The 14,487-nt window shown below is 31.2% G+C and overlaps 1 protein-coding gene across 1 annotated transcript in view; it reads left to right on the plus strand.

The window, feature by feature from the left end:
* Window positions 1-524: 524 nt before the first annotated feature.
* Window positions 525-14,487, plus strand: part of LOC134680999 (G protein-coupled receptor kinase 3-like) — a 100,968-nt gene continuing 87,005 nt past the window's right edge. The window contains exons 1-3 of the mRNA XM_063540332.1: window positions 525-914; window positions 1,043-1,119; window positions 6,556-6,629. Of these exons, the coding sequence (XP_063396402.1) occupies window positions 802-914; window positions 1,043-1,119; window positions 6,556-6,629 (264 nt within the window). The 5' untranslated portion in view covers window positions 525-801. The remainder of the gene's footprint in view (window positions 915-1,042; window positions 1,120-6,555; window positions 6,630-14,487) is intronic.

Here is a 14,487-nt window from a genome sequence, read left to right on the forward strand (position 1 = left end):
TAATAAAAAAAAACCAACAACAGCCCAACATACTCCAACTGGTACAGAAATTTCGTCGTATTTCAAAGATGTGAATTTCGGAAAATATTGATAGTTTTAATTTTCGGCAAAGCCACAATAAACTAGTACTGAAATTTCTTTACAATGTGTCTTTCGAAATTAAACAATAGGATAACAGATTGCGTTTGGTAAATTATTTCTTGATATTTCAAAATTATATACTGAAATATTGAATAATTAATATTCCAAAGTGAAAATTTAACTCCCAAATGTGGAGAAATTACGTAGTATATCAAAGTATGAAAAAAAAATTAACACTCGGATCACAAAGGCTACTTGAGCCAGTTCTAGAAAATTATTCTCTCATCATATTGTAGTTTTTATTGACAAATCGTTATTATTGACGTAAATCTCCAGATTTAATCTTTAACGAAAGTGTATTTGTTTAGATTTTCTAAAGTTTTTAATAATCGATCAACAAAGGAAAATCGAATAGGTCGGTTCCGCATCTGGCCAATAGCACGCCCCGACCTCTTTTCCCAGTCGCCTTTGCAAGCTCCTCATTTACTGATTAATACATTTACATATGTACATATTTGAATTATCTTAAGCAAAGCAATATAGATGAAGGATTATATGGTTAAAATATTATTTAATATTCGAGGGAATATATGTGTTAATAAAATGTAGGCCAAAAAGAATGGAGTACCAGTAAGGAAGGATAAAAATTCATTACACACTTGGTGTAAAATCGATCTTCGGGATAGATCGCACAGTTTTGTGATCTATATTTTTGTAAAAATGGCCGACTTGGAGGCTGTGTTGGCTGATGTCAGCTATCTCATGGCGATGGAGAAGTCTAAATCAACTCCAGCCGCCAGAGCAAGCAAGAAAATCATCCTTCCTGATCCAAGGTACGTAGCGGAGCAAACGGGCACCTGCTCGGGTTCTGTTAAAACCCAGTTTGACACCATGTAATTTATCGTCTGCTTTATTGATGATAAAATGATATGATAATATTTATTGTCTTAATATTTTTCAGTGTGAAGAGTGTTATGAATAAACATTTGACGAAAATGGGTGAAATAAAGTTTGACAAAATATTTGGACAAAAATTAGGTGAGTTACAAGTGTGTTTGCGGAAGTGATGCGGCGGCTGCGCGCAACATCAGATACATCTACATAATCTTTCTCCTGATTATCCATCAATACACTGATAATGTGTACACAAGTCCAGATAAATATAATTGTCAGTGTAATAGGATTATAACTGAATGCTTCACTAATTAACAATCAATTATGAATTAACAAGAGTGCAATAAACAAAAATTCTGATATAAATTGTTTCAACAAATATTTATACATGTATAATAAAATTTTAATTTGAAAATTAAGAGTTTCCATATTGATCTGCCTAAATATTTCCATCTGAGAGTAAACACCTGTAAAAATACAAAATGAAAGTAATATATTTACTCTGAAACAATGGATGTTTGATGCAATTAACAGAATATAATCACAAGTTATTTATTAAATTATCATAAGATATTCTAATAACTTTTTTATAATCTCATAATATTTAGGCCTATACATGTATGATCATGTATTTATGATCAAGGAACATACAATTTCTTGTTATAATGTACATGTGCAAATGTAAACAATCTCACTATAATGAAATCACATTAAGTTATTAATTTTTCAGGTAATTTGATATTAAAATATGAATTAGTTATCAATGGTAGAACTCGCTAGTTCTTGTTTTATTTTTAATTTTATTTAGAAGCTTTGTTATGAATTCAGAATCAAATTGAAAAAAACAATACACTGTTCAATTTTATTTTATAATCCTAAGAAAATTTTGTTGTTAAATCAAATTCAATCTAAATAATTCTTAAGGCTAGTCTAATCTATCTTGTTAATATACATGTACATGTAAATCATATGGGACTGCTAATTTTTATTTCTATGAGGAACATTTATACTTTCCTAGACGAGCGTGAAAAGCTTTTACAGGATGTCAGGACTTGTCCTTTTATATGCTTGAGTTCAGGATTTACACTTATCAGTCCTTTATTTTTAAGGGAATTCAGTTTACAGCCATCAGCGTTAATTTTTCTGGAAAAAGGGGACGATACACCTCTGACCCCATGCCCCTCTCTTTCTATCCACACATTTTATGAATATTTTCTGTAAAATTACTTTATGTATTTTTAGTACATACATAAATGTACAATAACTACATGGAAGGCTCATAGTACATATACATATTGATTCTTTCATCCCAAAATTTGAAAAAAGAAATCCTGGATCCTGAATTGGTCAATCCCCAGCTTATAAACACCTGATCCTGACGTCCCGAAATAGGTCCTGCCCTCCCTCTATATACATGTACATGTAGGATAGCTTTAATTTGTACATATCAACTTTCATTTAAATTAAAGACACTAGCCACTAGGTGCAGGACACGTACAAATGTACTTGGTCTTTTAAGCCAAATTAAAAAAAAAAAATGAAAAATACTGAAAAAGTGATTTTTTTAATCATTCTTTACTAACTAGTTCAATAATTTCTAAATAAATGTCAAAAGTAGGCTTACATTGTTTTTTTTCTTGTTTTTTTGCAAAGTCACTGTCAGTTTGGTTTCAATTACAATGAATTAATTATGTGTTAAAATATCCCTTTGGTATCTTTATAATGTATATAAAAAGTTACATTAAATTTTCTAAATAATTAAAATAATTTAATCTACATGTACATGTACATGTATTGTATATTTGCCTTTATATTACATGTAACATGATGAAAAATGATGAAATTGAAGAAGTATTCTCTACAGTTGTTACTTGTATTGTAGTCTTTATATGTAGTTTATATATATATTTTTTTACATGTTTAAGATTTTTATATATATATTTTTTTACATGTTTAAGATAAATTAAGATAAATGATAAATGGTGTACATATTCCCTACATGTATATCATATAGAATTGAGAACGGAAATAGGTAATATATGTCAAAGAGACAACAACCCAACCAACGAGAAAACGTTTATTCATATACATTTTGTATATGTGCTTGACTCTAGTTAACTAATTTGGCATTTAAAACTCCAAAGTAAAATTGATGCATGATGAAATTTAATTATCCAATGATTTCTATATATATGACTTAAGAAAACTATTTATGGACAATATTAAAAGCTGTTCACAGAATTTTATTGTTAGTTGTCATGGAGATAGATATGTCAAAGATTTATTGGAAATATTTTCAGAACTTTATGGAACTTTTATGTATAGTTAGTTTCCTCATACATTGTATACATAGTAAAATAGTACTAAAATTAAGTAAACCATCATTGCCATTAGCAAACTAAAATAGTGTCTGGTTATATGTACAATGTAAGTAAATACCTGACTACCAGAAATCTATGCATGCACACAGTATTTGGAAAACTAGAGAACTGAAATGGGGAATGTTTCAAAGAGACAACAACCTGACCCAAGAGCAGAAAAAAACTGTTTATATTTATTCTATATACATAGCACTAAGTTAAATGCCTAATGCACTGTATAGACTGAACAAAGTAGCATACTTAGTGCACAACACCAACAAAATAACATGCTCAATGCACAACACAACACATACAAAGTATCATGCTCAATGCACATCAGTCTAACAAAATAACATGCCCAATGCACAATATAACACATTCAAAATAACATGCTCAATGCACAACACAACACATACAAAGTATCATGCTCAATGCACATCAGTCTAAAAAAATAACATGCCCAATGCACAACATAACACATACAGAATAACATGCTCAATGCACAACACAACACATACAAAGTATCATGCTCAATGCACATCAGTCTAACAAAATAACATGCCCAATGCACAACATAACACGTACAGAATAACATGCTCAATGCACAACACAACACATACAAAGTATCATGCTCAATGCACATCAGTCTAACAAAATAACATGCCCAATGCACAACATAACACATACAGAATAACATGCTCACTGCACAACACAACACATACAAAGTATCATGCTCAATGCACATCAGTCTAACAAAATAACATGCCCAATGCACAACATAACACATACAGAATAAAATGCGCAATGCACAACACAACACATATAAAGTATCATGCTTAATGCACATCAGTCTAACAAAATAATATTCCCAATGCACAACATAACACATACAGAATAACATGCTCAATGCACATTACAACACATACAAAGTATCATGCTCAATGCACATCAGTCTAACAAAATAACATGCCCAATGCACAACATAACACATACAGAATAAAATGCTCAATGCACAACACAACACATACAAAGTTTCATGCTTAATGCACATCAGTCTAACAAAATAACATTCCCAATGCACAACATAACACATACAGAATAACATGCTCAATGGCAACACAGCAGAAACAAAGAAACATCTTCAATGCAAAAGATAACACATACAGAAAAAAAATGCTAAATGCTCAATAAACACAATCAAAGTAACATGTTCAATACACAATATAACATATACAGAAGAACATGCCCAAAGCACAACATAACACTATCAACATAACATGTTCAATACACAACATAGCACATACAGAAGAACATGCTGAAAGCGGAACATAACACAATCAACGTAACATGTTCAATACACAACATAACACAATCAAAGTTTCATGTTCAATGCACAACATGACACATACAGAAGAACATGCTCAAAGCACAACATAACATACAGAAGAACATACTCAAAGCACAACACAACACAATCAAAGTAACATGTTCAATACACAACATAACACATACAGAAGAACATGCCCAAAGCACAACATAACACAATCAAAGTAATGTGTTCAATGCACAATATACCACATCAGAAGAACATCCTCAAAGCACAACACAACACTATCAAAATAATATGTTCAATACACAACATAACACATGCAGAAAAACATGTTCAAAGCACAACATAACACAAACAAAGTAATATGTTCAATACACAACATAACACAATCAAAGTAACATGTTCAAAGCACAACATACCACACTAGAAGAACATCCTCAAAGCACAACACAATACAATCAAAGTAATATGTTCAATATATACAACATAACACATACAGAAAAACATGTTCAAAGCACAACATAACACGAACAAAGTAATATGTTCAATACATTACATAACACATACAGAAGAACATGCTCAAGGCACAACATAACACTAGCAAAGTAACGTGTTCAATGCACAACGTAACTTCAAAGTCACACATACAGAAGAAATGCTAAAATCAAAACATAACACAATCAAAGTAAGTGTTCAATGCACAACATTACACTTACAGAAGAGCATATTCAAAGCACAACATAACACAATGAAAGTAATGTGTTCAATGCACAAAGAAACATATACAGAAGAACATGCTCAAAGCACAACATAACAAAATTTAAGTATTAAATGTGTTTTTTGCACAACATAACACACACAGAAGAACATAATGCAAAGCACAAAATAACACACACAGAAGAACATATGCAAAGCACAAAATAACACATGCAGAATAACATACTTAATGCACTACACAACACAAACAAAATACAATGCTAAATGCTAAACATAGCACATACAGAATAAACTGCTCAATACACAACACAACACAATCAAAGAAACATGCTCAATGTGAAACATTACACATACACAATAAAATGCTGAATGCACAACATTACACAATCAACATGCTGAATGCACTCATCAAACAAATTCACATACTCAATGCACAACTCAAGCAAAGTAAAATACTCAATGCACACAAAGGACAAGGTAACATGCTCAATGCACATCATAACACAAATATACTACAATGCTCAATACAAAGCATAACACAAACACACTACAATGCTCAATACAAAGCATAACAAAAACACACTACAATGCTCAATACAAAGCATAACACAAACACACTACAATGCTCAATACAAAGCATAACAAAAACACACTACAATGCTCAATACAAAGCATAACACAAACACACTACAATGCTCAATACAAATCATAACACAACCACACTACAATGCTCAATACAAAGCATAACGTAGCATGCACACAGTTATATATTCAATGCACAGCAGACAAAGTTACATGCTCAATCCATAACATGAAGAAATTTCACAGAATATTTGTTAAAGTCATTATATTATATCATATAATTCTAAGTTTGTTTTAAACTCTAATGATGCATTTAAACATGCTGATCATAAACAAAGTTCAGATCGATGGCCTGATAATAATATTTTAATCTTTTATGTACATAGGGGCCAGCTAAAGCACGCCTCTGGGTGTGGGATTTTTTCACTGTAATGAAGACCCATTGGTGGGCTCCGGCTCTTTGGTTGGGTTACCAGGCTCTCTTTGACACATTCTCCATTTCTATTCACAAATGTTTACTGTAATGACAACTAGCATTGAATCTGTATTAAACTAAACAATCTCTAAGTTATTAATCTGTATCTTTTTCAGGATTTTTATTATTTAAGGAATATTGTGAACAAATCTGTGATGAATCTGTCCCTCAGTTAAAGTTTTATGAAGAGGTAAGTACATGATTGAAGACGCTACACTAAAAAATATGTCTATATATCATCCAGGTTGAAATCCTTATACATAACTATGGGCAATTAGTAATGAAGTCTTTAATGCTGTGTGTCTATAAGAATTTGCTTGCACCAATTTTGAAAATCCAGAGTTTTCTTTCAAACAAACTGGAAACATGGTTATTGGTATTGAGGACAGTCTTTAAACATGTGCTGTTGAAAAAAGTAGTCTCTTATCTATGCTGTTGAAGAAATAGTCTCTAATCTATGCTGTTGAAGAAATAGTCTCTAATCTAGGCAGTTGAAGAAATAAACATTTGTAATGTTGGTCAAATAAAAAATTTAGGACGAACAGTAAATCCAAATTTATTTCCATCTCTTTGAGTTCTTATCCTATCAGTAAATGTCATCAAAAGAACTTGTTTCTTTATATAAGGTACCTGTATGTATTTTATTTTGACTTTTGTAATCTGTTTTCTGTTTTAAATTGTACATTAATTATTAAAATCCGACCTGTAATCCAGTTAAGCATCACTTTGTGCTGAAGTCCCACTCAGATGGAACAGAGATAGGGTGATTGAGATGGTTAGATAATACACCCACAACCATTATAAATACCATGTAAATGTCATATAACTCTAGGGGACAGGTTGAAATGGTTTTCATATTTTTTTAACCCAGTATATGATACATGTATAAATTCCATTTGCTCTATACATGTCTCTGTAATATGATCGAGACAGAATGTTTGGAAAGCTAAAAAAATAAGATGTTAGACTACAGGGTGTAAGGGTGATATTTAACAACCTAAATACACTCATGGGTAGTCTATATAATATATATATATACGAGTCTAAATTGAAAACTACATTCAAACCTATGATTGCGTTGGATAAAAACCACAATTTTTATATGTGTGCATGTAAAACAAATTTTGTTGTAGAAGGGTCTAAAAACAGCACAAACAACATTTTCCAAAAGACCAAAAAAGTGAAAAAGTATATTTTAAAAAAACGCATTTGACTAACAGGTTGAACAACTGATGTTCTTTAACCCTGCTGACTGCCATTGTATATATATATATATATATATAGCTAGGTTGTTAAACATCCTAGTGGTAAATTTAAGAAAGCTACATGTAAATAAATAGTGAAATGACTCAAACAGAACAGTCAAAACATTTGAAGTACATGTACAACTTTGCCTGAAGGGAGTCTAGAGCGATTACATAATTTTATTGGACTAGAAACTTATAGACGTTGATCTATAATTCTTTGGGTGCAAGAGTTGGTACCTTTGTTTTCCCAATATTCTCCTTCATTCAAATTTGATGGGTCTTAATAAAATTCAAGTATTTTTGAGTCAAATTATAAGATTAAAGGATCTGGTAGATGCTTTGGTTATTTGGTTATTTTCTGCTATTCATCCCACATCTCATTTGATATACATTAAAATATGCTGAAGATTTCTTTAAAATGCTTTTAAAACTTTAAATTTTCTTTAGTAAATTTAAGCATTTCCATCATTTGCTCATTTTAGTCTTAATGGTCTTTTTCTACATTTGCATGAAAACATTAATTTTAATCAGATATATTTTCAAAGGGAAAAATAGCCATTTAAATGATGAGACATTAGATTGAAGTTGTAACTGCATTCTTTTGGTCAAATTATAAAGAAGGACACAATACAAAAACACATCTTTTTGGCAATTTGAGAATCTTCTTTTTCTAAATATCCACAAACAAAACATATTTGATAAGGACTGCTAGAGTACAAAAACCTATATTGTATTAAGGCCACTATCTGAGGCCATTATTAGCTTATTTTTGAGCTATACATATGCTTTAACAATTGGGTAAAAAAAAAGTAGAGAATAGGGGCTGATTTCGTTATTTTTCATAATGTGAAAAACTTCTAGTGTAATATACAAGAAAGTAGCTAGAAAATATTTTTTTGGTTCTGAAGTTGACATGATGTAGACCTTCAGAAACATATTTACAGCACTTGTAATAAAAGTTTTATATTGTAAGCTAAGTGCAACTGTGTTTAAAGCTTGTATACAAGGCAGTGGCTATTCCACTTTGTAACTTTCGGGCTTGGCATACATGTAGATGTATATGGAGTTAGGCTCAATTTCTCTTCCATTCTCAAAAAATTTATCCCCCACCCTCTTTTTGTGTGAATAATTTAGAGTGGCATCCAATTTTGAACATGTTTGAAACTACAGCAATAATGGAACTTTGTTTTAATGACCCAGGAGCCTGCAACTTATTAATCATCAAATGGCTCATGAAATAGTAGGTTTTATACCACTCAACCTGAACAATCTCTACTTATTGTAATGTTGGGCAGGTGAAAATAATTCTACTTTCATCTTGATAATCTCTCTAATCACTGGAATTCTGTTACATTCTTATGTGTTGTTTTGTAGGAGTATTGAATTTTATATTATTAGTAGTGCAAATTAACATGATTAAGCTTGTTTAAGTGGAAAACAGGAAAAAATTATAAAAGCTACATGGAGGTTTTCTTTTTATGCAGAAATTTGTAATTGAGCATTATCAATTGGGTTTGTTCCATTATTAAAGAGAAACAAAAACAAACATATTTATATGAGGGGGGATAGGACCTTTATTGGGACTCCGGGATCGGACGTTTTTAAGCTCAGGATTTCGGAATTGACCCTTTCTTGATCCGGGAATTATTTTTTTCAAATTTCGTGACGTTGGGATTTACTTTATTTAAATTCGGGACCTCAGGATTTCTTGTTTTTAAGCCCGGGATTTCGGAATCAGGACCCCCTCCTATCCCCCCTCATATATGTTCTGTCTTGTTAATGTATTTTTTTGTACTTTGAAGTTTATGTGGGTCTCAGGCTTGTTTTAATTACTTCTTTTCCCTTAGGTCATCTATTTAAAGGGATCAAAATTTCATTATTTATTAGACTCTCAATTTGTGCTGCTAACTGATCATCCAAACCCCCTTCTCAAGTATTTCTTAGAGGGATATACATGAATGCTGTTCAATATTATATATTCACTATTTTAGGAATTTTTAGGTACTATTAACTTAATTTTCTTAAATCAACTTCCCTTTGAAACTGAACGATAAGTAATAGTAACAATGGAATAATTAACATATGATTGATCTCAAGAACAATATAATCAGCCTTTGAATTTCTAGGTTAAAGATAACGATAAGGTACATGTGATATCAGTGGCGGATCCAGGGGGGGGGTTCCGGGGTTGGAACCCCCCCCTTTTTTTTGGTCGATCAATGCATTTGAACGGGAGCATATAGTTGGAACCCCCCTTTACTCTGAGTTGGGAACCCCCCCATTTAAAAATGGCTGGATCCACGCCTGGATATATATATATATATCTATTTAAATCCTTTACTGAGGCCTCAGAGCTCTCTACCTCAGAATTATGTGTAGGAGGAATACTAATAATACATTATCACATTTTTAAATGTCAAATTGATAATAGGTTTCAACAGATGGTGTATTATATGTAGTACATTGTAACCCTTGTTGATATATGATAAATCACAAAGTCTATACAATTTTATTAAGTTTCATTTAAAGGAATTTACATTATGAGCTACTCAATGATTTATTTTTACATTGTGTTTGATATTATTTTATCTTTACAAGATGTTTTTGCGAATTCATAACAAATACGTTTTTGTACATTTCCTGTTTTTGTTTTTGTGATGTTTTTGTTACTTTGATATATTACTAAATATGTACATATGTATGCATACGTGTACATTGTGTTTTACATTTTAAAATGTACTAAGAGCATGCAGTGTATTATATATAAGGAATAAATTTAATTTATGCAGAATTATTAAGTCTCTTATGTTGCCTCAGAGTGCTCTAATGATTTTTCCCTGGTTGTCTTGAAGAAAATATGCTGGTCCTCACTAGCATTTCCATTGCAAAATTGTATTGGTCGTTTTCAATTTTTGGTGGTCAAAACCTTATGGCTGCCACTTCTTGAAAACATACGGAATAAATTTTTATTTTAATTGAAAAAAAATGTTTTAAATTTGTACCTGAGTACCTTTCCCAACTTGCATGCATTTACTGGTTGGTCATTGTTTGAAGTTTTGAGATAAAAATTATAAGAAAAGAGGAGCAATACTGCATAAAAAAAATTTGAGACCTAAAATTACTAAAGTTGGAATGAGACATGTTTTAGGTCCGTTTCTGTCGTGTAACTCATAACATTAAACATATCTAAATATCCATGGCTTCCATTCTTTTTGTGTGCATGTCAAGCAGCTTTTAAAAAATGTAATAGGAGTTGGTAAATATCTTTGTGTTCATTCATGGACAACTGTAACCAAAGAGCAAGTTCATGACAAGATCTGGGTAAAATAATACAGACCAATTACCATTGTCCTAGATACTAATAGCTGTTGTAGGCGTTATATTGTCTTCTCATTTAGTTTCTGTATACATGTATTTGCATATTGTCAAAGTGGAATATGATTTAGAAACCATGCTGATTCAGTATTTAGATTTCTTTCATGTATATTAAAAATAGTCATGATGTTGAGATCTATTCATTAATAGTAGATTTTATGTGGGATTGATAAAATTGAATATAGCTCTACTAAATGTATAGATTAGTTGCTGTTTGCTTCCAACATAGATCTTGGACATTGGTCTACATTGACTAGATTTAAATGTATATACACAGTTATTTAAAGGAAAGGGGCATTTTAAGAAAAAAAATAGTTTGTTTGTTAAAAAAGTCTGTATCATACATTGTCATAAGTATTATTAATTCAGTACAGCCTAATATTGGACCTTGTTGGACAAGTTGAAGGTTACGATTTCTGCACATGCTTAGAGTGTCAAAAGAGACAATAATGGTGTTAAACACCAAACATTAATACATGTAGTAGATAACCTTTGAACCTGTATCTGATAAAATATAGGGTATTAGTCATTAAAACAGCAAACCCATGTCAAAAAGACATCAGAGTAGATCATCATTGATGGAAACAATAGACAACTGTCAATTCTTCAGAATCATGTATATATATGCCAATCTCAAAATAGTCCTGTGCTCTTAAATTTGAAGGAAAAAAAACCACAACAGTATCAATCAATGAGTGAGTTGCTGCAAAGATTGAGCTGTCTGCCATCTGATCAGATAATTTAAAATAAAAGCTTCTAGCCATGCTTTTTATAGAAGGTTCTACTTCAGAGTAAAGCATTGCAGTGATTATTTACATATTTTATAAAAGCAAGTGTATCTATCATACATCAGCTACATTTAGGTTTCTAAGCAACACAAATCAGAGACCTAGCCATACAATTCCACCCATACTTAGATGCCCATCTATTTTACATCACTATGGACACCTCTGAACTTTTACCAAGATAAATATTTATTCATAGCCAAGTCCGATAAGGAAATGGCTGTATAATTGACACACGAGTACAAACTAAAGCTCTCTTTTTATGCAAATAGAAACTAATCTCAAAACTATATTTTATTTGGTCATTAAATAGACATTCTATAGGCAGGCACTTGCTTTTCTTTTACCCATAGAAGATCCATATTTACATAAAAGATATGGCAGTAAAGCATCAAGGGCAGCCTCTCTGAATCACTGCACTCTGCTGCAACGGAAAAATCAATTCCTGATGCATAAAATTGTCAGTGGATAATTCTGTTTTTATCCAAATTTGTACAGACAGTGAAGAAAATGGATTTTACAAACAATGCTTGTGATTGCTATCTTAATAATCGATTCAATACAGATCTTATTACTGTAATAAAACACTAGATGTTTTTTGTCTGGTTTTAAGTTAAAGGATTTGACTTTTATGACTATTTTGTGTTCTCAGAACATCCATTTCTTGCCAAAACCTCACTCACACCTGTATTAATGTTGCAGTTTAAATTAATGCAGTGTTATTTTTCACATATTTGAAATATTTGTTACAGACAGAATCAAACAATTAATATCAATCAAACACAATTAGTTGTATCTGCTAGTTTGAAATGTTTGTTCAATTGTAATTTGGATAATGGCATGTGTTAAAATCAGGATGTTAGCAGTATTTTCTACTTGTATAATGTACATGTATATCTTTTATAATAAGTCTTGTGCAGTCTGTTAAATTTATTTACTACTTACTGAGACTGAGCTATTTACACAAATGATTTAGAACTTGCATTCTGGATAGATGCTCAGCTTCTATTGAAAGTCATATGTTTAGATGATTTTCTGGGGGTCCTAATAATGCTATTTTTTTTATAAGATTGTTGCTAAATTTTCTATTGTATTTTACAAATCTATGTACTTAAAAAAAAATACCACATGGTCATGAGTTTATCAAACCGTTTATGAGGTCTTCTGTGGATGTGTTTCTGATTGATACTTTTTTGGGGGAGAAAATGTTTTTTTTAATTACTAAGTATTAGTTTTAAATTTGCTTTAAACTTCTCCCTGTAAATTGGTGCTATGTGTCTATTGTATTATTTTAGTTTGTTTTTGTGCTAATGGCCCCATGTTGATATTGTTGTACACATTCTTGACAGCAAAAATGCCATTTATTGATTAGGTTGATGAAAATATTTATACCTAGTTGTAAATGTGTTAATTGAAATTATCAAAAATAATAATATTTGTGTTTACAAATATTTAGGCAAAACTCCAAGAAAAAGTGCTTGACTGTTTGTAGCATGTAGACTCTTGAAGGCCACATGATTGGTTATGTGTAGTTGTTTACGTCTTGTCCTTTAGTATTTGATTGATTGTCTATCTCATTAGTTTCTACCACATCTCTTCACTTTTAAAGTCCTGAAAGAGAACATTTTAAATTGAGCACTGAAGTTAAATCTAATATGTACAGTACATGTACAAGATAGGATTTGCCTCTGAGTTGGGGGACAGCATTCGGACAACATGAAATATAAAAAAAACACTTTAAATGTCAAAAAGATATACAATACCATGACAAAAAATAAAAGATCTTTTCATTAAAACAATAGAATTTAGAAAAATGAAGACTGATTCTAGCAGTTCTCATGTGATCTGATAAAGATGAGCAAGTTTTACAACTTTCTGAGTTGAGATTATCAAAGATCTGACAACATATATATATAGATATATGTATGTATGCTAGATTAATTGACAAAACATTGCAACAACTTTGGCTTTATAAATATTTTGATATGAGCGTCACCGATGAGTCTTATGTTGAAGAAACACTTGTCTGGCGTACTAAATTATAACTATTTACACCACTGGGTAGATGCCACTGTCCCAGAGGGTATCACCAGCTCCGCAGTCAACGCTTCGGTGTTGACATGAATATCAATAATGTGGTCATTATTATAAATTTCCTGTTTACAAAACTTTGAATTTATCGAAAAAAAAATAAGGAATTTCTTATCCCAGGCATAGATTACCTTAGCCGTATTTGGCACAACTTTTTGGAATTTTGGGTCCTCTAAATGCTCTTCAACTTGTAGTCCAAATAATTATGACGTCTTGAAAGGCTATTATAATTTTTTCTTTGACAACTTACGTCGATGTTAGGCGTCAAATAAAAAAATTATAATAGCCTTTCAAGACGTCATAATTATTTGGACTATTCAACTTTGTGTTTGTTTGGCTTTATGAATATTTTGATATGAGTGTCACTGATGAGTCTTATGTAGACGAAACGCATGTCTGACGTACTAAACCATAATCCTGGTACCTTTGATAACAATATACTGTAAACAACCAATGATGAAGTTCATAAATTGAAATTTTGAGAAGGCTCATTGATGTATGACTGGATTATGCAGCAATTATGAGAAACTCATCAGTCAACCTTTGATCA

Source organism: Mytilus trossulus, chromosome 8 (genome assembly GCF_036588685.1).
Source record: "Mytilus trossulus isolate FHL-02 chromosome 8, PNRI_Mtr1.1.1.hap1, whole genome shotgun sequence".
NCBI lineage: Eukaryota > Metazoa > Mollusca > Bivalvia > Mytilida > Mytilidae > Mytilus > Mytilus trossulus.